This window comes from Odontesthes bonariensis, chromosome 20, assembly GCF_027942865.1.
Source record: "Odontesthes bonariensis isolate fOdoBon6 chromosome 20, fOdoBon6.hap1, whole genome shotgun sequence".
Lineage (NCBI taxonomy): Eukaryota > Metazoa > Chordata > Actinopteri > Atheriniformes > Atherinopsidae > Odontesthes > Odontesthes bonariensis.
The window spans coordinates 14442962-14470059 of NC_134525.1; the positions used below are offsets into that span (position 1 = coordinate 14442962).

The 27098-nt window shown below is 38.7% G+C and overlaps 1 protein-coding gene across 4 annotated transcripts in view; it reads left to right on the forward strand.

Annotated features, from left to right (window-relative positions):
• Positions 1 to 27098, forward strand: part of ctnnd2a (catenin (cadherin-associated protein), delta 2a) — a 256392-nt gene that overhangs the window by 181045 nt on the left and 48249 nt on the right. For all 4 annotated transcript variants that reach the window (XM_075452088.1, XM_075452090.1, XM_075452089.1 and 1 more), the window contains exons 14-15: positions 6927 to 7140; positions 19053 to 19239. In XM_075452088.1, coding sequence (XP_075308203.1) covers positions 6927 to 7140; positions 19053 to 19239 — 401 coding nt within the window. The remainder of the gene's footprint in view (positions 1 to 6926; positions 7141 to 19052; positions 19240 to 27098) is intronic.

Sequence of the window (27098 nt, forward strand, 5' to 3'; positions counted from 1 at the left end):
ACGTGATACCACAGAGTCATACTAGAGACAAGCATTCAGCTGTGTTTTTTCAGCCACATTTAGAAAATGGCTGTTTTTGGAAAAAACAAGCTTGACAAAAATCACCAAGCCAGGTGTAGGATATTAAACTGGTTCAAGACCCGACTCCTGTATTGTGCTGAGAGAAACAAATTACTTTCAGTGGTTGATGAGATTATAGTTTATCCTAAAAGTTTCCTTGCCATGGAACAAAACAGTTAACCCTAAGCTGTTCCATCATAATAGTTCAAGGTTTGCATGTAGTCTCTTAATTGTCAGTGTAACGATTGTGCATCTCTTTTTGAGATGTTTACATTTACACTTGTTCTTGACTGAGAACTTTCCCCCTGTCTCTGTTTTCGGAGCAGTTTTAGTTTGATCACTCCCAGAGCTTGTAAGTCAGATGTGAAAATTCTGAAGAACTGAACACGAGGAACCATCATTTGTTAGATATGTTCTCAGAATTTCTTGATATGTGGCAGCTTTCCTTGAATTTCAATCAAACATTCAAAAATAAACTTAACCATGTCTTGAAAAGAGACTTTAATATATTGTAATTTACAGAGTGTGTTTAAGCCGTACTTCTCAGTGAACCTCCAACATAATTATCTTGGCTCATCGTCAAGATTCTATTCAAGCTTTCTTTGTTCCATTACAAAGACGTCTAAATATCCTGTATTCAGGGATATTGTGGTCTTTCTTTTCTGTCACCAGGCGGAAGCATTTTTTATTATTATTAATAATAATAATAAGAGCCATAGATGAAGACCTGGAAATGTCCAATCATACACAATAGCTTTTCTAAATAATCTGCTGTATGCCCATAATTTACACAGAGAAATTCAACTTTATTTCTTTCAGCGGTAATTTAGTATTTCTCTCCATCTATGAGAAATACACTGACAGAGACAATGGTTGCTGTTGTTGCTGAAGGCTACAATTTAAAATAGACACACATAGCTTTGATCACCAAGATTAGAAAAACTAGGAGCAGTTTGTTTAATTATTATTATTATTATTTTTCTTAATGACCTCATCCCTGTTGACTTTGTTAAGGGTTTTGTCAAAAAGCCATGCTTAACTTTACATAGCACCAGTATCATCCATCTATCATTCTTGACTTGGACCAGTCACAATACAGCTCCCCACGTCTAACCCCCTGGCTTCAAGTGGGTCCCCCTACTGCTCAGGTTACATAGAGACCCCCAGCAGGACATCCCCCCCGGGGTCCCTCCCCCAACAGTTCAGAGATGTGTTGGCCTAGTTAGAGGGACTCGCAGCCCCATTCCTTTTTCTTGTTTTAGTCTTACAACTATGTCTTTAATTGTTTAGGAAATTAATTTGACTTTTTTTCATGAAAAATAAAATGATATGGGCCAATTAGAAATTTTGCAGCTTCTCTTACATAAGATCTTATCAGCCACTGTGATGAGAAGTGAGGTTTGTTTTCTGTAAACTTAATTTATCATACAAGAGAGAGAAGCCTCTGGTGTAGACTGTCAAAGCAGTGAATTTTACCGTTGATAAATCTGTGACTTAGCTGTGACCCTTTAACGAGAACATTATTAGGTAGCCATAGGTTAATACCTTCTTCGATGCAGTTTTGATAACCCAAGAGGGAAATGTTAGCCAAGGGCCAAAACCCTAATTAGCCGACAGTTGGAAGATTTTAAAATGCAGTTGGCTGCAGGCAAAGTGTCGATGCCTCTGTGTGAGTATACTGCCGCTCAGAATTATTAAAACTACTCTTTTTTTTTTTTTTTTTTTTTTTGTAAAATTATTGAGTATCCTCAGAAATAATTGCAAATCAGCCAAATCTGTAAAATCTGAATATTCTTTTGAAATGCCAAAATTATTACACAATGATGAAAAAAAACTATTTTTTCATTCTAGTGAAATAAAGAAAAGAAACACCACCTGTATGCTTGATATAATTGTTGGCGGCCCCTTCTAATATTTTGTGGCAGGCTCTTTGAGAACAGTGATGGCCGCCTGTTTCTTAATTGCTGTGTGTACTCGAGCTCCGTTATGTTTGTGGATTTTCTTTCTTCTCTTTATTTCCCCATTCTACGTGAAGGTTTTGTTATTGAAGTCGACTGTAATTACTTATCCGTTTAGAAAGAGTCTCTCCTTTACTCTTTAGTAAAGGAGCTTCCACCATGTTTTACTATACAAAGAAAGCTATTTTCCTCACGCCAGTCATCAATTAAAAAAAGAGGGGAAAAAAGAAAAGATCAACTGCATTCCCAGCGTGTACAGCTTTGATTTTGTCCTTGCACAGAACATTATTCCAGAAAGAATGTTGTTCATCTAATAGTTTTCACCTTGGCCATTGCCCATAGAGTTCTACTTGGTTCATTATGTAACATCCATATGGTATTGGTATGGCTGACACCAACTCTCTTTACCAACTGCTCCAAATCAGCCTGAAACCTTTTACAAATTGATTTTGGAAGCTAAAGGAAGCTATGATACAGACTGTAAATCACTGAGGCTGATTCCATACAACAAAGGTCAAATCTCTATATTTCTTTATCTTTATGTTTATATTATTTCTACCCCCTCATGTTGGAGTTTTCCCACATACTTTCCCATTTTTGTTGATGAGAAAATTTTAATTGAATTTGTATTAATTTATTTGAAAATCAAGCTGCCAGGGTGGACATCCACCTGCTATTGACATAGAAGTTTGCCTGCGCACAAATTTTTTGAATGAGATATGTATGCCAATGTGTCAAGTCTTAGATGTTAGTTCCACTTTAGATTGAAATAAAACCTCTGGCCTCCTTTAAAATTCAATGGCCACATACATCTTAGGTTTAGTAACATCTCTTGTCTGGCAAGTAACGTATTTTCTTTCTTTCTTTCTTTCTTTTTTCTTTCTTTTGTTTATTTTCTCTTTCTGCTTTTGTCATTACATCCTAAGATTAAGCACTGTGTGCCTTTCATGGGAAAACCTTTCTTACATGTGGACCTCCACAGCTCAAAAAGTTTTCACAGGTTCCCAAACACTTATCAGACCATATACACATCTTACAGGTCTTGCACATTTGCTGACATTTCATACCTAAGAGTGTGAAGGGTGATTTTGCTTGGACATAGAACTCTTCCTTTTAGTGCCATGGGCTTTACTGCTTGGCACTTTTTAAGAATGTCCATAAACATGGGCCTTTTGTTTCCAACACCACATCCTGGAAGTATCTTTACTTCCAGTGTAAAATCACTTGATAACATTGTGAATTGCTGAAACCTGAATTTCAAGATATTTGATGACTGACTTGCAAACTCAGGTTTCATTATGTTTGTTATTAACAGCATTTCTGATTTCTCACTCTTGTAAGAGAGAAAGTCAGCTCCTTTTTAAGCAGTAAAAAAGAGAGGTGACAGTGATGCTGATCAACGCTGTAAAATGCACAAAAAGTTTAAAGGTTTAAAGGTGCGGTATATGTTCCCTCCGTCTCTCCACATGCAAGCAATTTCCAGTCGCCACCGAGCCACTGATTAGTGTAGACGTTTCATATGTGGTGACTAAAACATGCTTGTTAAACTTCACATGTCACAATCCCGGGTGTCACGTGTGTATCTCGCTGCCACATTTTATGCTGGCAGCACCTCTGATTCCCGCAATCCCAGTTGTCACCACTGCTAACTGTTACCAGGCAATACTGTCGCTATGGGTTACCAACAGCCATGGCTGCTGCTGAACAGCAGGAGACAAAGACAAATCAATCTGCACTTCTAATCTGCTTTACACGGAAAAGAGGAATAAGCGCAGAGGTATTGGCAAGCCCTTTAGGTTGCTCTGTGGCAATACAAAGTAATAGCACGATGGCTTTCATGAAATAACAGATTAACTGTGACACAAACATAAGAAGGGAGAGGTGCAGGGATCAGCACAGGAGAATGGATGGGAAGTAAAGAATGGTGATGAGTTGAGGGCAAAAGACTGAGAGTGCATTAGGTTGAGGAAATTGTGTGGCTAATCTTTTAAAATTAGTCTGCCAGTCATTGCATTCCTGAATTCTATTAAATTAGATAGAAAAGCAAAGTCATATTACTCAATAAACTCCTGCTGTGTCATTAAACACCACCGCCCTAAGTGTCCTTGCACTTATGGCTTTCTGGTGCCTTGGTTTTGTTTGTTGACATTCTCTCTATATCTTCCTTATACATCGTTTGAGTTTTTACAGCAAATAATCAAATGTACATTACCTGATCTGTAAAACTGTTATGACCTAGACATGCCAAAAATGTGATGCCACAGATGACCAAATGACAAGTGACATAGATGATAGAAGAAAAAAATAGTTTTAGGGCACATCATTGTTCCAGTCAACTTCTCTGTATATATTTAAATGGAGCATCGCGTTAGTTCTGGCAGACCACGTAGTCAACGCGCCCTTTGCTATTGGCTGACGCCGACCCAACCCTTATGGCCAGCTGCGCTCAATGGGTAATCAGCTGCGCTCGCAATTGGATGCTGGCATTTGGGGCACTTCATTTAAACTTGGTTTGCTGTCACTGCTTTTTTTTGCTTTCTGCTTGCACCCACCACCTCCCCTGCTCCACCGACTTCTCATTGCCAAACAATGTCATACTGTTGTTCATTGTTGCTTGCTCTGTTCTAGGGGGTTTGTTGCCTTTACAGCAAATGGAAGGCACTCCACCTGAGGATGCTGCTGTTCCCTGTCTTGGCTTCCATGGAGCTCATGGAAAAGTCGGGAACTTCCTCCGAACAGAGCCATACCGCCAAACATAATTGTATGCATTCAGAATAAGCTTCTGAAATTCATCTCTGTTTCTCGTCTCGTTTTGACGAGAGTGGTTCTGACAGAACTATGGTAAACTCCATCCTGCCGCTGTTGTGCAATGACACGATCAGTTGTTTTATGTATTTAATGTTTCATATCTGCTCGTGTAGACAATGAAAACCGAATATATATGTTTATATTGTTAACTTTGAAAAATGTAGGTGTTTACTTGCTGTCTTGAAGTCTACCTGTTGCAGTACTCCAGTGAGATTAAATAACAATGGAATCTCTCTTTGTGTCCCACACACTGGCTGTTCTTTGCATGTTACTACTAGTTTCCTGGTGATCACAGCAGCCAGTTTGTAGTGATTAGTAGTACACCCCTGTTGGCTGAACCAAGCACAGGCTGAGATAACCTCCATGGCTCCCCAACGCTGATGAAGATCCCTGCAGTGGAGACCTGATGTTGGAGGGTTTAAAAAGCAGCAGCATAGGGAGAAGGCAATATGTGAAGCACCATGGGGGGAAGACATAATGTGTAAAACCAGATTGCCTTCATTGTGATCCCTACAGAGCTAATAGCCCTGACTGTTTTGTTCTCATACAGAATCAGGGCATAATCATAAATTTACACTGATTTGTTTGTTTATTCTCATTTCTGGCGTGTGTGTGTGTGTGTGTGTCTTTATATATATTTTCTGAGCAAACACAGCAGGGCTTGTGCTAGTAGGCTAGCTGGCCACAGACATTCCGTAGCTACATAGTGATTTGGAAGATAGAAAGTAACCCCTTCTACTATTTACAGCTGGGCGCTAATTATTTCCAGTTCAGCCTACCTGCTTTTACTGGCAGGTATATTAGTTTAAAGGTTCCAAGTAAGTATTTGACTTTGAGAGTTCAGTCTTAGTTTAGCTCAGCTGCCCCCTCCATTTTTGTGTTTCCATACATGCAGGCTGGCCAAGTTGCATTTGTGTTGGTCCTTGATGTTGTTCAGTATCAGTGAATCCTTTGTCTGGCAGACTTACTCAGACTCCACTCTCTGTGGTCATTGTACTGCTCTGCAGCCTAAGTCAGCTTATACACCACAAAAAAACAGTTCTCCACCTGCTGCAAGTTCTGATTGGATTGGCCCTCTCAGTGGATCTCCCAGACAGTAGAACAGAGACTACTGTCTGCGACTGCAGTCCAGGATGTGGAGCAGGAGTCAGTCTCCAGAATGAGAGACTCACTGGAAAGATGCTTGCAAAAATTTAGGGCAACTACAATTATCCGACATGTTCGGAGCCACTCAACTTTTAGAATTAGGCTGTTGCATATCTAACACTTTTAAAACATGTTAAAGTGGAAGACACGTCATGTAGGAAGGTGTGTCCTTTGTCTGCATGGAGATTCAACAGTCACCAGATCAGCTGAATCTGCCATACAGAATAGCACCTTTCAACTTGTTTTTAGATAGCCAAGTCAGCCATCCTTTTATCACTATTTTAGTAAGGTTTTAGTATTTTCTCTTTAATGTATGTAGGGATACAGCCAGACAGTACTACAAAGACTGCAAGCCATCACTTGTAGTTTGAATTCGGCATGGAAAGTGTTTAGTTCAGTAATCAGGCTGTGCAGATGTTCAGTTTCGCTTAACTCCTTTGTATTTAAACTATTGATCAACATACATGAAAAGAAGTAGCGGAAGTCACAAACTGTCTGCTTGGTGATACAATAATTCAAGGGAAAGTTATTTCACCTTGGTTATTTGATAAATCAGTTGTGTTTCCCACCAATTGTCCTTCGATTAGCAGTTAGTTGTCATCGTCAGTTCTAAACTCCTTGTTAATCCAGAATCTTCTGAGGTCTCACACACACACACACAAACAAGCACATGATACACGCTGTCAACACCACTTGCATAGACATAAAAGCAAAACTGTTTGCCAGAATCATTTTCATTGATTGCTCAATTTTTTCTTTTTTTTCTTCTCAATTTTCAGCATTTCAGATTAATTTAGATTTTGTGAGGTGAAAGAATGTATAGCATATTGACTGACTCCTGTTACTTCTTCATAAATTTATTTTTGTTCATTTACTTGCTTGTTGGTTTAATCAGGTTTTTTTCATGAGGAAAGCACAATCTGTTTTTATTGACTCAGCATCTTTGATACTCAGATCCGCAGACAGGGAGGCATCCAGCTTCTGGTTGATCTCTTGGACCACAGGATGAGTGAGGTTCATCGCAGCGCCTGTGGGGCTTTGAGGAATCTGGTTTACGGCAAGGCCAATGATGAGAATAAAGTGACCCTGAAGAACTGCGGGGGGATTCCTGCCTTGGTCCGTCTGCTAAGGAAGACTGGAGATGTGGAGATCAGAGAACTGGTCACAGGTACTCCGTCACAAACTTAACCTTTACCTCCGATTACTTACGGTACTCCTGGTATTTTAAAGCATAACTTTGGCCTCAGGAGAGGATATAATGGCGTGTATGTGTGTGTTTGTTATTATACTTATTTCAGTCCACGTATTTATGTGAATTTGATATGTGGAAATTCAGGTATCAGTCAAACTGGTTGACGTACTACCAAATCTGGTTAGTGTTTCCGCAAGAATGATCTTTCAGTGACCACAAGAAGAAGTAGTTATGCTTCTTTCATTTCTGTTTCTGTTTTGTACTTATTTGTTTCATCTGTTAGTTGTTGTGGTTATTGTGGTTATAATTTATAAACCGCTATGACCGCTGACTCTTTTGACTCATTTAAATCATGCAACGTAGATCAGTCTTTCCCAACCTTTTTATCCTGGAAGACCTGACACTTTTGTCCGTAAGCTGCACATCCCTGCCTATCACCAAGCTCACGTTGGCACACATGCAGGCGTTCATACTGTATGTGTGCACACAGTGAAAGAAAAATCTCCACAACCATTTCGGTGCCCCTCTCCAGAACAGTCAGTCACAATTTATCTTTCATGAAAAACTAATGGTGTCCTTGAGCTTATATAGCTCTGACCAGGTATGAGATGTCAGTTGTGATGTTTGTGACAGCCTGTTACAGGCTTTTGTTACAAGACTGCTGAAGGCTGACAGGTGCATGGTGTCAAATGAGAGAATAACAAGAAACTGCATGTTTGCACAGCCTTGGTGCAACTACATGCCTTTTAATAGGGCAAAACCTTTTGCATATGTTCTCCTAAAACATTTTAGGGTGTACTGATGTCTACAGCCGAGGTAATTACCATCCTCGAGGCCTAATTTCTTTCTAAAGCGTCAAATGCTGACTAAATCTGTGCATAAAGATACATGCACTGTGCCAGCGCACACTTTCATCTGCTGTGGACATCTCCATGTTTAATATAATAGCATATCTCCAACACTGAGCTCCAGTTTGCAATGCATTTTGTTTGATTTATCTGCTTCTACACGTTGGTCTTAATATAGGGAGTGAATGCGCCTGTAAGGTATGCTGTTTTGAATTAGAACACAGGAGTGAGTTGTTTGTACAGGTTCCAAGAATTACTTTATTTTCTGTGATTTGATACAACACACGAGCACTCATCCATGTGACAACCAACTTATCTCTGTGTGTAACAGGAGTGTTAAGTACCCTTCATCCTCACAAAGACTTCTGCTAATCCAGTGAATTGCGATGCTTCTGTATATGTGCGAGTATAGATTTGACAACCTCTGTGCAAACCTTGCTAAATTCTGTGATCTATTGTTTCCTCCTAAAGGTGGAACAGGACACCAGTTTTGGAGCCACTGCTGCGGATTCAAAATATTTAGTTATTTGGTGTTCAGTCTCGACTCTTCTGCACTATTATACAGACACAGGGTCAGACATAGGCACAGTATACTACTGTATTGTCATTCGGCCTTGGCTTCAGTTGCAGCTGTTTGAAATGCGTGGCTTTACTTTTTGTGGAATTTATACGTCAACTTTGACAGAATCAATTTGCTTCTGAAAGGTTTGCTATTCTTTTGACAGAATCCGAGGCCGTTCATCTTGACCTCTAGCTACTGCCAAACAGTTTACCAACTGAAGTTTATTTAATCGTCAGAGACGACAGTAGCGGCTGCATCGTGGTGTCTTGTTATGTGTCCCCTCATTTCATGTCTGTTGGTACATGCATTGTATTCTCCTGATTAGTTTTTGAATGCAGGGTTTTTTGTTGAATCCATTTAAAAAAAAATTATTTAGTCTTCCTCACATGTGCAGTGGAAATACACATATTGCTACAGTGAACGCACCCCAAACACACAAACGTCAAAATTCACACGCATTGATACACTGATGTAAACACACTCAAAACTGTATTTAGGCTAAAGATGCAGAGATTAAATTCAAACACCCAAGGAGGCACACATGCACATGAACATGCGGAAAACAAAAAATTTTGATTCCCATATCTCCCGTTTTGGGGGTTTTCTTTGGCAATACTTCTTCACATTAACAAGAAAATATCACGTAGCTGAAGAAAATACTAACACATAACTGCATCCTTCTCTGCAACATATCAGAGAGGTGCTCACACTCACAGATATAAGAAATGAGTGCCACATTTGTATCAGCGTTGCTTGTGTCTTTGGCCTCTTTGTTACCCTACACCAGGTTAGCCCTGTGATAAGAGAGATGCGCAGCTCAAACAAGAGGTTTGGACATTTTCAGAGATAAAGAACGAGCACTCGCATTCACTCATTTCAAAGAAAAGGATTCAAACACGCAGATCCACACAAAGCAACTGCACACATTGACACTGAGATAAAGCCACCTCTCATGCTCAATTTGACTTTCAACCGCATTGTTTCTCAGCAGTGTGAAGCTCATAAAGCTTTATGTTTAGCAGAAACAGGAAAAGGAATTATTCTTAAAGTAAGCTGTTATTGCTTTCCCAAAGGAAACAAGTAACAAACAGCAGAGGGAGGATTACTACGAAATAGAGCTGTAATTACTTACCACAAGCTATCGATTTGTCAAATATTACTTAGATTAATTTAATGTTGGTCAAATAAAAAGAAAAAAACATTCATCAAAACATTATGAACACAGCTTATTTCTCATTTTGTAAGATCCTCTTCAAAACAGCTCAATACATTTCTTGTTATTTTTGTTAATTAATGCTGATCTAAAAGGCAAGTACATGTAGGGATACTGCAGTATGAAATGAGATTAGATAAATGGACAGTGGGGATGCAACCATTCACCGAGAATTAAACTGACTAGTCTTGGAAAAAATACCGGACTCGTGTAGGACTGACTTTGACTTAGAATGAGAGTAAAATGTCTTATAATATACATTTTGAGCTCATGAACATGAACTTTATTTCCTGTTTTTTTTACAGATTTATGTCAAATTTAGATCAATTCAACAATGGATGGTCTGTTTTTGGCATGTCACTGAGACTGCTTTTGTTTGGGAGACTTATTGCCCAAAAAGTAATTTGTAATTTTAAGACAATGTTATGCTATTGATATGATATTGATATTGATATCATAAAATACAAATGTGAGTTCAGAATGTCAGTGGACATTTAATTCTATAACATATTCAGAGATTTGAATTTGAAACCAAAAAAAAATTATAACCTCAACAAAGAAATCATAAAACAAGAGAACACAACCAAAACAAGAACATAGGATTGAATTTTGTTTTATTCTGAAAAACTGCACTTACAGGAAATAAACCTTAAACATTTTGGACATTCAGTAGGCTTTGCCTTTTGGGAAAATCTGGCGCCTTGCAGAATATTAATGAAATTCTGAGAGACTAGTAGATCAAAAACACAGCATGAGATGGAGTGTCTGTATGCATTCAATGTGGTCTGTTAGCAGATTAACAAGGGAATTAAATGCCCTGCAAGTCAGACTACATCATATTTTGAGCATTGTTGTGTTTTTATTAATATTCTTATGAATATTTTTCTCACACAAACGGACACACACTAAGAAATTTGATCTTCAGCGCTCCCTTTTACTTGGTCTTCCGGTCTTTGCCCTTATTGGTCTGTCTCCCCCCTGCTGCAGGCTGTGTAATTCACTGTCATGCATGACTCTGCCCCGTTGTGTTTATTTTGGTGCTGAGCATTGAACTACACTTTTAAAGTGCTTTCATGCCAGCACAAGAATTTTTTTTTTTTAAAAAGTCTCACTTCATTTGCCTTATGGAACACCCTGCTGGTGTAATTTTCAACTCATAACTGTTGAATAATTAGTCAGTAATTCCATCAGGTTTGTATTTTAGAGTATGGAGAGAATGAATATGATGATTTTGTCATTTCTGCTTAATGCTACTTTTGACGATTGACATTATTTTGCCCTTCTAATGCAGTTTAATTGAATATCTAATTTGCCACATTGGCGCTCCACAATTTTTACATAATTAGTCATTTCAGTGTAAAGTACATGTTCTAAATTCACAAATTTATTAATGAGCAGTAAAAAAATCCCACAACATGGGTAAAATGATTATTAGATCAGAATAATCACATGGTAGCTCTGCAGTACAGACACAAAATAAGTTTAAGAATTAAGACATATCTTCAAATACCTGATATATTTAGAGAAGCTACACATGATTAAAAAAATATATACAGTATATATATGTGTATATTTGAACTCAAGGAGAACGATTGTCGACATTTCTGTATGTCTACAAAGTCGAACTTCATCAGCTGGAGGATATGTTTTGGTGGGCTGAACTTGCATAGGACTGAGGCTTTGAAGGGCAGCTCACAGATTCCTATGAATGTGTACCAATTAATCCCTAAGCCTGTAATGCTACACAAACCATCACAGTATGTTGAAAAGAAGCTAGTGAGAGCCATAAATAGCAGCTTGTTTTTCTGCACTATTGTAGCAGGAAGACATTGTTTCTGTTGCTCTGCCAAATTGTTTTCTAGTCAATCTCTGACCTTCAATACCTAGTTGTTAGCTAAATTATTTAAGAGCTCGCAACTGCATTGACTCTAAGAGGTTCACATTGTGGGCAGTTCCACATGCTCAGATAACTCCAGTAGACATAGTCCTTGGCCTCTTGCTGGACTCTTGTGAGAGGTTGTACTCTAGTCAAACTTATCTGCCGCCTCATTATTGTACTGAGGGTGTCAGATACATCCAACTATTTCCCTCTTCTCCGTGACTCAAGGATCTACCTGAGTCTGAGGAAATAAGACAAGGCACACTCTTTTTCTTTTGGTGACCGGAAAAACCTTCCCTCAGCAATTTAGCCTATCTCCCTGTCGTTCTGAAGTTTAAATTTAGACTAGCTTTATTGGCTTCTCAGCGTGAGATAGATAGCACAAAGCCAAGGCTTCAGGGCCTGTCAGTCAAAGTCTGGTCGATGCAGAGGCTTTGAGCGTCAATAGGAGATGCTATCCAGACTCGTGGGCTCACCTTGATGCAGTGGACCATGGCCTCAGCTGCTGCTGTCGTATGATCTGAAATGGCAGTTGTGCTGAGAAGCAACTGCTGAAGAGACCTATGCTCAAACAAATCCACATTTGTTCAAGCCCTATCAATTTCCCATGGTTAACATTTGTGATTTTAATGTGTTTTTAGCCATTCGCTGTTAAAATTCCCCCTTTTGAAAAAGAACTTTAAATGTTCGGCTTCTCTGAGCAAAAACAGACATATATCCTCCTGTGTACTGAAAATAGCGTTGGATATAACATATGATGGAGGGGGAGGGACATGATGATTGCTGTTTGTCCGTTGGTAAGATTCATCAAAACCTACCAAGCTGAATTCATGAAAGTTGATGGAGAACTGAATTATGGAAAAAGGAATAGCTCACCGAGCAACACTTTGCTGCTTGAAATCATTTTCTGTTTGCAGTCTCTTACTGCAGCACTCAAACAAGAAGTGGCCGACACATTACTGCCGTTTTTAACTAACAAATGTTGGCAACAAACCACAGAGTTCAATCAAACTGCCCGTCCTACATGAACAAATATATATTTGAGTTACTTCAGGGGATGAAACACTTCTCTGCTAAGACGGCCACATCTCCATGCTCCATATGCTGGTGTAAAATAGCGCCCTGCAGATATATTAGGGCTACGTTTTCACTGTGGGAGGCCAGCATTTCACCTTTTACTGATAGAGGATTTTCTCCAACCTGCTGCCTAAAAAAAAACCGCTGTGATCCCGAGGTTATGTCAGCAAATGTTAACCTGCTGTCACCCAGATTTTTCTCCAAAATTAGTTTTCTTTTTTCCTCATTCACAGGTTTTTTGTAGTCACATTGGCTATGTAATTTGTCAATTCCTGGCTTTACTCATCATCAGGTTCTGACCCAGCGGCTCACTGATTCACACTGAGCTGCAAAGATGAGGGCTGTTAAATAAAACATTGTCACTTGAGGCCTAACAGGTCTAACTCTCCCTTTACAAGTCAACCTCTCATTTATTCATGAATTCATGCAATCATCTCCCCTTTTCCCCAAACCACCCAGCACCAAGGAAACTGTCGGCAAGGTTTCTGACGAGAACTATTCCGAGGAGGGGGAGAAAGAGATGAAGACAAAGGGCCAGACAGAAAAAAAAAAAACTCCGACTCGAGGATGATGTCATTGTTTTTCGGTCACCAGATTTTCTACCTTTTCGGACACTGTGTTTAGGAAAGCATTCCAAATCTTTATTTCTATAGCAGGCAAGTGTGTGCGTGAGTGTGGACAGGCATGTGCCAGCCAAGAGTGTGTCAAATATTAAAGAGTGGCAGACACATTGGGCCTCATGCAAGAACCGTTCGTACGCACAGATTTGTTCTTAAATCGTCCATACGAGTGATTTAAGAGAATTTGCGCATTCACCAATCTTTTCGTATTTTACGTTTTCTTTCAGGTACGAACAGAATATACGAGTGATTCAGACCTGTCGTAGGAGTTTCGTAAAATAGTCCGCTGTTATTCAAATCAAGTTTGCTTGACTATGGATTGTATATTAAGCTACTTTGAAGCAAACATAAATATATATATATATACATTATACCCCATAATGATGCTGACATTATTCTGTTTAACTTAAATTATGCACAAATTGACCACCCTTGGATTTTTGGCCACTGGAACCTTTCAGAGGGAGATTGGAGACAGGTCGGGGGTGTCCCAGTCCTCTGTGAGTTGTGCGCTCCCCTTGGTCATCAAAGCTCTCTTCAGTTTATCACCCATGGTACATCAAATTCCCATACACCGCTGTCCAACAAGTGCAAATTAAGAGGGACTTTCATGCTGTGGCTGGGCTGCCAATCATAATTGGAGCACGAGACACATATACGCATCAAAACACCCGTACCGTTGTTGAGCGCACTGAGCTGAAGGCCAGGTGGGTGTGTCTCGATACCTCGTTCATGGCGCAATATTGCCATGAACGAGGGTCTCCACCTGAACCAGCCAAGGCAGACCAGAAGGCGTGGTGCCAGAAGACCCCCCTCATGGACCACCCCATCAAAGAGCCATCATGATGAGGCAACAACTGATTGCACGGCTTTAGTTGCAGTCATCGAGCGCCTGCCCACGGCGAGACGTTTTCCATTTCTTTTTTTATTTCGGTGACATGATATTAACAGCACTCGTAATTGCTTCCCATTTCTTCGCTTTAGCAGGTCCCGTAATTCCACTGCTGACACTGCTAAAAATGACAGATTTTCCTTTTTGGATCTCTCAAAGCAGAACTTCAATCTCAGAGCCCGTAAAGTTGTTCTTTTGTCACCTTGATGCCATTCTCATGACTCAACACTCAACACTTCCTGGCACAGGAGCGAGGAAGCACAGCTCCTAATATGGTATAATTTAGGGCGTGGAGTATGCAAATCTACTATCCTCGTGCACGTGAACTTAGATACAAGTGGGATTCATCATTTACGCAGGTCGTTTATGCACTTTTTCCGAAGTTAAGAGCATTTGTTGAATCTGACGTGGCGTTTTCGTACGAGACCGTCTAACGAAAAAAGTAAGAGAAATTTAGAATAAAAATACGAAAATGTTCTTGCATGAGGCCCATTGTCCTTGCGTCAAAAAAAGACTTAGATGTCTAAAGCTTTATGTTTCTGCTTCCCTCTGTCTCTCTTTCTTCCTTGAACTCAAAAGCCCTCCCTCTTGTATTTGTAGTGCATCTTTTGTGCTCATGTGTGTGAATTTGTGTTTGTTCAGAATTGCTGGCCAGCGGAGGTAAAGAAAGGTGTCTGAGTGCCTCTTTTTTTTTTTTCTTTGCTCGGCAGCAGACAGGTGCTTGTCAGCTCATCAGAGACACCATAGTTTTAACGTGATTGCAATCAAAGACTGACAACAAGCAACACTTGACAAACAGTGCTACGCGGGAAGGAACAGAGCAACAGAGATGGACAGAAAATGATGAAAGCACTGAGGCTCATAAGTGAAGTGTTCTGCTTTGTGCTGTTTGTTTGAAAAGAGCGCATGGTAACAGGGAGACTAAGAGCAAAGAGTGAAATGTTGTGAAACAACAGGCTAATTAGATTAAGTGAAGGCAAATGTTACCACACTCATATCACACAGATACAGCCTCAGTACAAGTATTTGATTGCTGCCAAACAACAGACATAGGTCACAGCATTATCACGCTCCTCTTCTTTTCTTCTCAAGCTATCTCTCTTTCACACACACACACACATTACCATTCCCTTTCAGACTCTCTCACCGCCATTGTTTTCCCTTCCAGTTCTCTCAAACTCACTGCTTCACCTCCCCATCTTTGCTTGGAAAGTTTTAAACTTGATTACATTTTTTTTTCTTCCTTCACTCATGATATTCTCGCATTGATTTTTATGTTTGTCTCAGATTACATTTGGTCTGTTGTTTAATTTCCACATTTGATTTGTCTGCACAAACATATTCAGTTTTTTTTAAAATTCCCTGCAATCTTTTTTTTTTTTTTTTTTAAATCAAATAAAGAAATGTTTTGCCATCAGTCAATCTATAATTCTTGAAATTTACAAAGCAAAAACAAGTTGTTCGGTAGTAATCAGACCCAATTTTATTGCATTTTATCTTATTTCTTTAGTCATTTGCTTACGCATTGGTTTATTCTTACATCACTTCATTCATGAATTCATATTTGCAGCAAAAACTCTGTGTCAGCGCACAACAGTTTTCAAGTTTTAGACCCAGACTCCAGCTTGGCCAGTCTGGCAGTTTTACTGAGTTTACTTTAAGTTTCTCCTCAGTTTGTTTTCTGTTGTTTAGCTTAAATGTAAACCTTCACCCCAGTCTTTTACTCAGGGAAAAGTTTTTCATTCATATTGCTCTACTTTTTTCTGCGTTCACCTCCCGTACATCCTTAGTCTTCTCACAGCTCCTGTCATAGAAAATCTTCTCCACTTATTTGATGGAGCAGCCACGTCACTATTTTAGAATGATTCATGGTTCATATGTAGTTTTTTTGCTCTGACATACGCTATCCGCTGTGAGACATATTAATTGAAATAGGCAGAGATGAACCCCATTCAGGTTGAGAAGAATCTCAAGGACCACTGATAAATGTAGGACACAACAGAGCCCACTGGCGATTGTCATAACAAGGGGTCTGAATACTTTTGTAAATGGGGCATTTTGTCTTTTGTTTTTAGTATATTTACAAATTGTTTAATCATCATGGAAGAATTTGTGTAGACCGATGAAGAGAAAAATGAACTGAACGCGTCTTAAGATTTGTCTGAAACGTAACACGATGCGTAAAATTTCAGAAAGCCTTCCGTGGACACTGTTTAAACAAGCTGTAGTGTTGGAGAAATGTAGTAAGCATGAACCTTTCTGCATATTGACGTTGGTATTTATTTCTCTTTTGGCCCCGCCTGACTTTCATGTTGTCGAAAAACTTTCATTTTACTTTTCTCTGCTATCCATTGTTATTGTTCTGTGTTTCTCATTGCCCTTTCATGTCTTATTCTTGGCCTGATTTTCTTCCTATTCCTTTGTCTCAGAGTTTCATTATGACTGACACTAGTGCAGTCTTAGTGAAAGGCATCACATCTGGCATTGCTTTTGGCCTTGCAAAGCTGGCTGCTAGTCAACACCCCAAGCCTCCGAAGCAATTTTTCAGTGAAGTAAGATTTAATTAATTCATTACTGACAGTCTCTCCTGACCCTTTTTACCATATCCATCGTTTTAGGATAATGGTTTTCAGTTTGGACCTTGTATATTGCTGACGTACATTGGGCAAACTCATTAGAGTGTATGGATCAGGATCTTATTGTTGATTGCTGTGTTGTTTGTCTCTGTTGGCCCCCTAACACAAGGAGGCCAGAGATTTAGCTACAGAAAAGCCTTTCAGTGTTGTTGGAATTTCCGACAACAGTATACGTAATCTTTAACTTTGGATTCAGTCTGACAAAATGTACCCAAAAATTGAATTGGATTGAATTACTGGATGAACAGAACATATTTTCACACCACAGAGAGCCATCATGGGAATGTGCCCTTGTTGTGTATGGAGTACAGCATCTTAGAAGTTGCACTCCTTTGTGTATTTCTTTGCTAATTGCTATTCTTTGAATATCATCAGTCATGTTTGCCCTGCGGCATCCAGAGTTTGACATGGTATACATAAAGATGGTGACCTTAAGCTTCACAGTTTCTTATAGTCTGCTATGTTAGAAAGGTAATGTAGGTCTTTGTCTTCTCAATCTGTTTCTATTCCTCTTTACCTTCACCCAACTCCTCCAGCTCTCCTCCCCTCTTGTCATTATCCTTTGGGTCTTTCATCTCTGCCACTCTCTTATTTCACACGTTTCACTTTATAGCTTGTTGCTATATTTGCACTCTTCCTAATTGGTGTCTCTTGCAGCTCACTCCCTGGACAGGGCTAATCATTGTAGGCAGCAGGGACTAACAAATATATTTAGAGTGCGAAAATGCTGATGAAGCCCGTGCGTGTTTGAGGTTTGCATGTGTATGAGTGCGTCACAGCTCACCAACAAGGTTAGTGCTGTCACCCTTTTGAGAAGAGGCATCTGGTATTCCATCTGACATGGAAAAATGTGTGTGAGTATGTACACGTGTGTACCCATACTGTATGTGATTAAGGGTTACAGAAGCATGCATATGACTGTGTAAATATGTGTTCTCTCGCTCAGTGTGCTTGTGTAACTAGAAACCTACAAGCTTCCTGCCATCTCGCTGACATGCACAAGCAGATTTATACTGTATATTGGCTGAGTCTTTTTTGTAATTTATTTGTTTTTTTTAGGTGTGTTCTCTATAACTGATTGCAGATAATGATGCTGATGGTCATTAGATCTTTGGTTGTATCTTACCAACAGTAAGATTCCAGAATAGAAGAAAATGCCATTGGCAAAAAATGCCAAGAAACGGGAAGGGATATTCATTACGCATTTCCAGAACTGTAGTTCATCTGCACTATAGATGTGATGGTCTAGGGATGTAGAAGGATCTGGTTGACATCAGAATATGTATGTTTTACTTTATTAAACTAAACATAAGGATAAACCTAAACCAGTGACTCAAAAATTGCCACCAAATATATTTAATCTAAGTATAAACAGTTATTTTCACCACTTGCTTTCTGTTTTAAGACGGCTGTAAATCAGTTGTTATTGACATTTATTCATACTTTATGGATTATACTTATCTCATTAAACTGCAGTGGTTTGAATGTGTCTTTTCTAACCCACGAATAGTGTGGTTACGATCACTATTAATTATCAGAAAACGTTTTTTTTCCTTAAAGACTAAAGACAGTAATGCTGCAGCATCCTGGTCTTTATCTACTTCTTTTTAATTTGTAAATAATTTAACACAGGAGTAGTTTTTTTTAGTTTTTTTTTTTTTTTTTTTAGATTAATGCAGACTACGTGTGTTTACCGTCCACCAGGCTTTTGGGTTGAGTTTGATTAACATCTCTGTTTTTTTGTAAGCGACTCACCTAAAACCCAGAAAAATCGTTGATTGCATAGCTCCATTTCTTCAATAACAGGTGCATTTTAAGATGACATTATTTTCTCCGTCAGTATAGATTGTTAAAACTGGAGCAGTGTCATCAGTTGTGAGTCATCATCAATTCTATATTCTGTCCAGCTAAAATATCTGCTGCTATCATATTAAGGGCTTGATTTTACTTTACTATTATTACAAGAATTGAACATTGAACAAAAATACTCCCAATGCGTTTATGAGCCTACTAAGCATATAACTCCTTGGTAAATAAATTGTGCATCTTCATTGATTTATTTGAGCGTGTTGTTGATGATACATTGTTATCATCTGATAAATGATAAAGCAATGATCATATTTCCTGATGTCTGTTTCTTTCTGAATGTGTGCATGTGCAGGTGTGCTTTGGAACCTATCATCATGTGATGCACTGAAGATGCCAATCATCCAGGACGCTCTGGCCGTTCTCACCAATAGTGTCATCATACCCCACTCTGACTGGGACTCTTCTCCCAATCACCATGATGATCACAAGCTCCACCTTCATACCTCACAGGTGCTGCGCAATGCTACAGGCTGTCTCAGGTAACGCAGCGTTAATGCACACATGATTTTACAATAGACAATGCTGTCAAGGCATTGGCACAAAATGCTATTTACGTATTGTACAGCATGTTTTTCCACTTAACTTTTTTTCCTTTTTTATAATAATTAGAAATACGGTTTTTATAGGAGCTTTATAGTTTATCACTTTGTTTGCATTATTATTTGCACTGTGTGTGCAGGCATTTACTTAAACATGGTTCATATAATAACCTCTCATATGAATGTAATCAGGTAGTTTGTCTGTGAGAGGGAATCTTTGTTGAACCTTTTTACTGCTGTGTGATTTATATGTGTGGACGCATTTAAACATAAGTGTAAACAGGAATCTGTGTATAACTTTTTTCTCCCTGACTCCTTCTCACCAACTTGTGCTGTCACCATGGAAACAAGTCCTCCACTTGTACAAGTCCTTTGTGTTTTGACTGTCTTTTGTGCATTGTGCTGGTAAAATGTCTCTTAGCTAGATAGATTGGAATGATAAAGAACAATTGGCAAAGTATATCAGTCACTATGTTTATTTTGATGTCAGTCTGAGCCACTCAGTCATTATTGATCATCTCTTTGGCACACACATATATTCGATTTGTTACCGGGAAAAGCTGTTTGCTAAACCAAGGACAAACGTTTAACCGATTATATTAGAAATGTTCTGTTTAAAATGTACCATTTTTAATGTTTATAGATATCCCTGCATAAGTTTTTAGTCAATTTCAAATTGGGGAAAAGCAGTTGTTATCCTGAATAGGGCTAAGTGAAGTGCCAGCATTGTAACAGTGATTTGTTTGTTTGTTTGGTGCTAACGAAATATTCAGTGTTCATTTCATTTGGGATAAATTGAGCATTGCAGTTTTCACTGTCAGTAAAATGAAGTCTGGTATAATTGACAAGACTTCAACTGACTTGTTTGAACTTATTTCTCTAGTCATTTACTGTATTTTGTTGATTATTTCAAAGCAATGCAGTTTAGTATGGCCTGGATGACCCTTTAGCGACTATGAACTGAATTAAGTGGATAGAGAAAGTGGATGAATGGATGGATGGGCAATACGGTATATGCATACAAATCTGGAAAATTCAAGATGTAACTACAAAAAAAAAGAGGGTGGCAAACTTTTCAAGACACAGTATTTTTATTGTTCACAATGTGTACAATACATAATATCTACAAACATGCATTCATTCAAAGAATTTGGGTAAATGTACAACATGGCTTTTAAACAGACCAGTTTAACTGCCCGCATTTGGTTTACTATGTGCCCTTGAATGTAATTGAATACATTTCAGCCATCCATTTTCTATACCCACTTAATCTAATTTGTGGTCGCAGGGGGCTGGTGCTTTTCCATTGGGCGAGAGGCGGATACACAGGTCGCCAGTCCATCACAGGGCCACACTGAGACAAACAACCATCAATGCTCACAATCACTCGCAGGGACATGCAGTCAGGCAACAGTATACCAACCCCCACATCATCATGCAGCCCTGATTGCTTAGATTAATATTGAGATTTCCTCAGATCTGGAAGTGCATGAATAGCAGTATTTATAACTTATGTATAACTTTTACTATTTAAAATTAAGTAGTTCTGTTTTGTTTGGTTGCTGAATCTAGCAATAACATCTCATAAAAGAAGTTGACTCTTCAGAGTTACAAAATAAATAAAAAATGGATTAAGTGTAATTACATTTAAGTCTGCACCCCCTGTAGACATATTGTCATTTCCATAACATATTAGCACTGGGATAGAGCAAATTCCTCACTTGTACTTTGTTAATGGAAGAAAATTATCACAGAAAATTGCATTGTTTACAAAGCCTCATATAATGGTCTGATCTAGAGGACAATGATGTTAAAATAGAATCTTTGTACTAAGCAAAAACACACTTCTGATGATGAAATATATATGTACAGCTGTGAATTCAATTAGCCGCCAAGGATTAAACTTCAGCCCACTCGTTTTGCATTGTTCTTTGCTAACTGTTTCTAATGGTTGTCCCCAGCTTTTCCTCAGTCTCTCAAAGCCATTCTTACACTTTTCCAAAAAAACGTTTTTTGTATATGTTCACATCGATGTGTGTGCCAGTACTTTGCTTCCTTGTATGTATGTGCAGTTAGCATACCCATAAAAAAGCTGTAGTTGCATCAATCTTTTATCCACTTTTGATAAGAATACATATTAAATTAACAGTTCTACATGTCTTATTATAGATACTTACACACTAGATGTATGCGTAAATCTAGTTCTGAATGTTTTTTTAGATTTACTAAGTTTTTGGGGTTATTTTTACACTTAAAGTCAGATGCACATCTGCTAGTTGGGGAAAGAAACCAATCCCAACATGTTTTTAATTTTGCAATATTTTACATGAAGCGGGTGCACCATATTTGGTACCCTGGTAGCCACATTAGACGTTTGCCCCTAAGCCATTGTGAACTCCCAGCTGCTGCCCAGCTCTCCTTTCTTTTCTTTCTATTCTGGCTGTCAAAGTAAGACAACATACCTGTAAAATGAAAAAGGTAAAAGCACCACAGCTCTACTCAACTCAGATTGTTTATTTTTTTAGTTTTGCCTCAGGGAATCTTCTGAGTTGTGGAAAATAATTCTGTAGATTCCCTACTGAAAACACCCAACACAACAGCTTGTAGTAAAGTAAGAACCTGTCGTGACGGGTGGGTTGGTAGGACGCGGATGCGGACTCAGAGGATGGAAAAAGCAAACTTGGTTTATTTTACAAATGAAAGTTAAACAAAAGGCGTGGCTGAGCCAGATGAGAAAAACTTAAACTGTGGAACAAAAACATGAACATGAACATGACAAAAGAAAAACAAAAGACTTGGCATAACCTGACAAACACTTAGCTTTGACGGGTCGTGGCATGGCATGAAGGGGTGAAACTCAAGTAAGGAAGGTAGGTAAGGATATCACACAATGACAGGAGAGCCTGGAAACTAAATAGGGAACTGGGAGTGATTGGTGACAGTGTGCAGCTGGGGACAATGACTAACAGTTGACATGAGTGAAGCTAATGAACTGAGAGAGGGAAAAACAATGGCAAAACCTAACTAAACATGAACTCAAAAACCAAGACATGAAACAACCTAAAACATGATAAAACACAAAACTAAAAACATGGGGGAAATCCCATGGGCGTGACAGATACAGAGTGGAATCCAGAAACATTGTGAAGTAAAATCTAGATTACACACCCTTTGGTCTCAGCATTCTACTGCAAAGGCTTGCAGGCGCAGATGTTTCGAAATAATAACAAAATAACGCAAACATCTAAACAATTTTAATTCAGTCCACGAATAGCTTTATATTTGCAACAGGTAAAAAGGCAAGGAAGCATATTATTTATCATTTTTTTTCTTATTAGAGTCAGCGCCCAGCAGAGGTGGCCTCTAGATATGTACACAGGTACGCCAATATGTTGCAAGAAAAATTTCAGATGAGTAAAACTATGCATACTTGCAAGGCCTCAGACACTAGGTTTTTGTGATTATGAGGTCATTCTGTGTAACAGCTACAAAATTGCAAGATACAGTGGCTTGTGTAATTTGACTTGTTTTGTAACTTCAACTGTTTTTTTTTTTTTTTTTGTCCTCCGAGCTACAACTTGTAAACATCCTAAATAAGCTTATTACTTGAGATTTCCTTGGATTGTTTTCAAGGCCAAATTGAGCTGAAACAGTTCTTCAGTGCATGTCATGCATGCTGTTTACCTGTCATGTTGTTTGCTTATTTGGCAACTTCTAACAAATTTCTTATGCATTAGAATCTTAACAGATGTCAGGTGACTGACGAGTTAGTTCATTCAAATCACAAGTAAGCTAATTTCGCCAGTCAACCACTCTTTATGTATCAGTCTCCATTAATAAACACAATGATGCAGACTGAAAGGAATTAGCACTTATTTGTGAGGGGTTTAGAACATAATGTTTTTAGATCTTTACAGCCATATTTGGAAAGAACTAAGCAGCCTTTCTTGTTGCTTTCACTGAGAAGGGAAGTTTGAAAAACTGTTGCACAAATTGAGTGGAAATGCCTCAATTTGAAAATTGAGGGAATGCCTCAAAATGACCAAAATTTGACAGGCGTATACCAGTAGTTGACATCCAGTGGGCCAGACTGAATGTTCTATTATGTTTTCTGCTCATAAAAGATTTGTTGCCATAAACCTTTAAAGCCAAGTTATCTGTTGCTTGTGGCACTTTACTTTTTTGTCAAGTTTATTTTCTTTCTTCACTCCCTACACTGCTTATTGGAGAATAGCGCAACTGTGTGTAGGTACCTAAAGATGCGGGGGAAGATAGATGGAGCTGTCACTACACTGCTCAACACTGTGAAGTTACAGATCATAGTGTAAACTCTGGGAAAGCAGAGGGCGGACAGAGAGCAGAGGAAGAGAAGTTGGAAAGATGAAGAGAGAGATTGCAGAAACACTGAAAAGGAGAGACTAACACAGTCATAAAGGTGTCTCGGCTGTTCTCCAGTGTCGGCCTTTTTTTTTTTTCCTATATCACCATTTTTATGTGGGGTTAAAGTGACACAAGACCACAATGCTCAGGTTCCAGTGTGCCTCAGCTCAATTTCAGACCTCTCACCTCTCTCATTATCTGTTTGCTGTGTGCGCTTGTGTGGCTGTGTATTCCATGAGCGTGTCTGTGTCTTTCTCTATACTTTTTTGGTGAAATATTTGAGCTTGTGTGTACTGTACATCTGTCAAAGTGTAAGTCAGTGAGTGCATACATGTCAGAGCACCTATTTGTATCCACAAACATAAATGCATTAAACCAATTCAGCTGGCATGTGGGACTGTAACAGTGGCAATGAAACAGTACCCGGGCTTCAGCTGTCTTCTTGATGGGTGCAAGCTAGTTCAATGATGTGTGTATTTGTGTGTATTTATTTATTTTATTTTTTTGCTTTTGCCTTTGTTTATGAATGATGATAAATGTGGGCCAACCAGCTATGGTGTTGTTCCAGGATCATATGTTGTTGCAGCAAATTGTGGGCGTGTTGCATCAGTTCCTACATGTTACCATGCACACTATTACAGGAACAGCTCTTGGATATATCAATCCCAATTAATTCCTATGAAAGTGATGTACTTTCTACAGTACATACTTTAAGAAATATTCCTCGTGCTTCTGTGTATTTCGGCCCCAACTGCATGTCATACAGGTTCGGCCTTTCGTGGAACTGACTTCTTAGACTTCCGCATCCAAACTGGCCCTTAGTAAAAACAACCACAGAGCTTTGTTCATTCATTGTTTCTCAGCGGCTCATTTTCTGATGATTGTATACAGCTAAAATGTTTTTAATACATTAATGTATTCTGTTGCTTAGTCCATCACTTAATTATGTATAACTGGATGGGAAAGACTTTTGCCCCATTAAGGAGCAATAAGAGCTATCCGAAAGAAGGAAAATACAAGTCTATTAAAATCAGCCACCCACTGTTTTGTTTTTTTGTGATGTATTTTTAGAAAATGCAATGATTGTTCATCTGCACACACCTGTCAATAGAACTAAACGCCTTAGTGTATTTAAGTGTTATATGAACACCTAGATATTCTGAGACAGACTGGTGGTACACAGTACATATTGTTAGTTTTTTTTTTTTAATATATTTTCAATGAATACAACCGACTTCCTAATTAAAATGTTTATTATGTTTTCCGTTTCTCTTGTCAGACAGCACAATGAGTCAGAAATGAGTGAAATTGCACAAGTTAAAATCACACATTAACTAGCAGTCACCAGTTTTTGTAAATGGGATGTTGTCCACTTTTTCCCTGTTGACAGCATGCTCATGAAACAGTAAAGCCAGTGAATGCTTTTTAGTTTTCTTTCATGTCATTCAGCAGGACTTTCAAAGTATTGTATTTCAGTTGGCCACGTGGTTAGCCTGCCCAACCAGTTTTGTGTTCAGCAGGGAGGTCAGATCTTGGCAGCTAGAAATCTGGAAAAGGATATTTTGGTATGATATATTATTAGTGTCTGTGTCTGTGCAAGTCATGGTGTTTTCCTGACCTTGACCACCTCATTCTAAATACCTAACCTTAACCATGCGGCAATGGAACAGTTTGTGAAATGCATGGAAAGATCAAGTGATTGCAAAAAAAAAGACATTTCAAAGTGAACTAGAACTTGGAAACAGTGGCAGACAGGAGTCAAACTTGACTTTTACATTTGGCACTTCTCTGTTTAACGCTATCATTCAACCTCTTCAAATGCAGCCTTTTTTTTGTAAATTAATCCTTTCAACCAGTCACACATTGAACACAGAAGTTATAATTCCCCAGTACATTGTCTATGCCAAAATCTCTTCACAGCCCAGTGCTGCGTAAGGGCTTGGCACTGTGTTATCAGGGCAAACACATGGTCTTCTACTGAGGGGTTTCTATATCCTCCAGTCAGAGGCCGTTTAACTCCCTGTAGGTAGTTGGTTTGCTGCCAAGCAAAAGAGAAATCACTACCTGCCGTCTAAGACTTGTACACACTGTTTGAATTTTGTACTCTGTGTATATGTTTGTGTGTGTGTGTCTGTTTCACATTGTGTCCATTTAGAACTCCACATGCGAGTTAGCAGTCGGATAAGTTTTTTTAAATGAGTCAAGATTGAAAAGTCTGGTGAGGAATGAGTTTGTTTCCTTATTTATTTAACTGATATTAATAGGATGTTAGGCATGTTTGTGCCATCTGGTGATTGCCCTCTGCTGCCTGTGCCCTTATTCACATGCACACGCACGTACACATGGTTAGACACTTGAGAAGGACCGCCACTCACCAGCTGTTAGAGACGAAGTCACTCAGTAATCATTTGTTTCTTTAGCAACAATGTCTGAGAGCCATATGTCTGAGATTCACTGATGATCACAATTTTCACATGAATGTTGCAGAACTCTTGGAACTTGTAAAACCATTAAAAAAAAGAAAACGTCTTATTTGAGCAGTGGCTCTCGGCTCATTTGCTGAGAGATACACTGTTGCACTCTCGAAAGTAAAATCGATACCGAATGTAAAATGCATAACCTGTCCGTTTCTAACAGTTTATTGGTCCAAAACATGCTCAGCTATTCAAAAGTTTGTCAACCTCCCTTCAAACTCTGGATGCTTGTTAGCAAACTTTTTCCCTCACCTTTTTGTGAATACTTATTTTCTGAAAAAATAGGTGCATTGCTAACCATTGACCTGTAAATATCATAAGCCAAACTTTAACTGTGATTATAGACTTTTGGAGCTGAAAGAACACTGATTGGTTTTCCACCTTTTCTGTGAGAAGAAACGCAGGCACTGTCTGTTCAAGTTCAAATCGGAGAGATGCCAACTCATATTGATAGTGTTGACAAATATGTAGCGTGTAGACTAATAGTTTGAATATGAAATTGTTGGACAGGTTTTTAGACTTGATAACTGAAGAGGGAGATGTTTCATTCAAACAATGAAACCTTGTTCTTGTGCTGCTCATAAGTTTATCTTTTCAGTAAAGACGTGGGCAAAAGAGCAAGGCCACAAAACATCGATCGGATTGCCACAACATTGAAGTCACCTGTCTTTTTTGGTCCTCCCTGTGTCTCAGATCTTGGTGTAGCGTGCACCTGTGATATCTGTCACTGCGATGCTGCCAATGGATGCTTTGGGTCCTGAGAATGTGGCCTCATTAGTACTCATTAGCAAATAATTATATTTAAATTTATTTGATGCTTGTATTTTTTTATTTTAATCTGAAGTGGATCATTTAGACCAAAATATATAAAAGTCAGCTTGCATGATGAATATCTTTACTGCATTTCCTGAATATACAGAAATGAACAAATACGGTTACACAAAC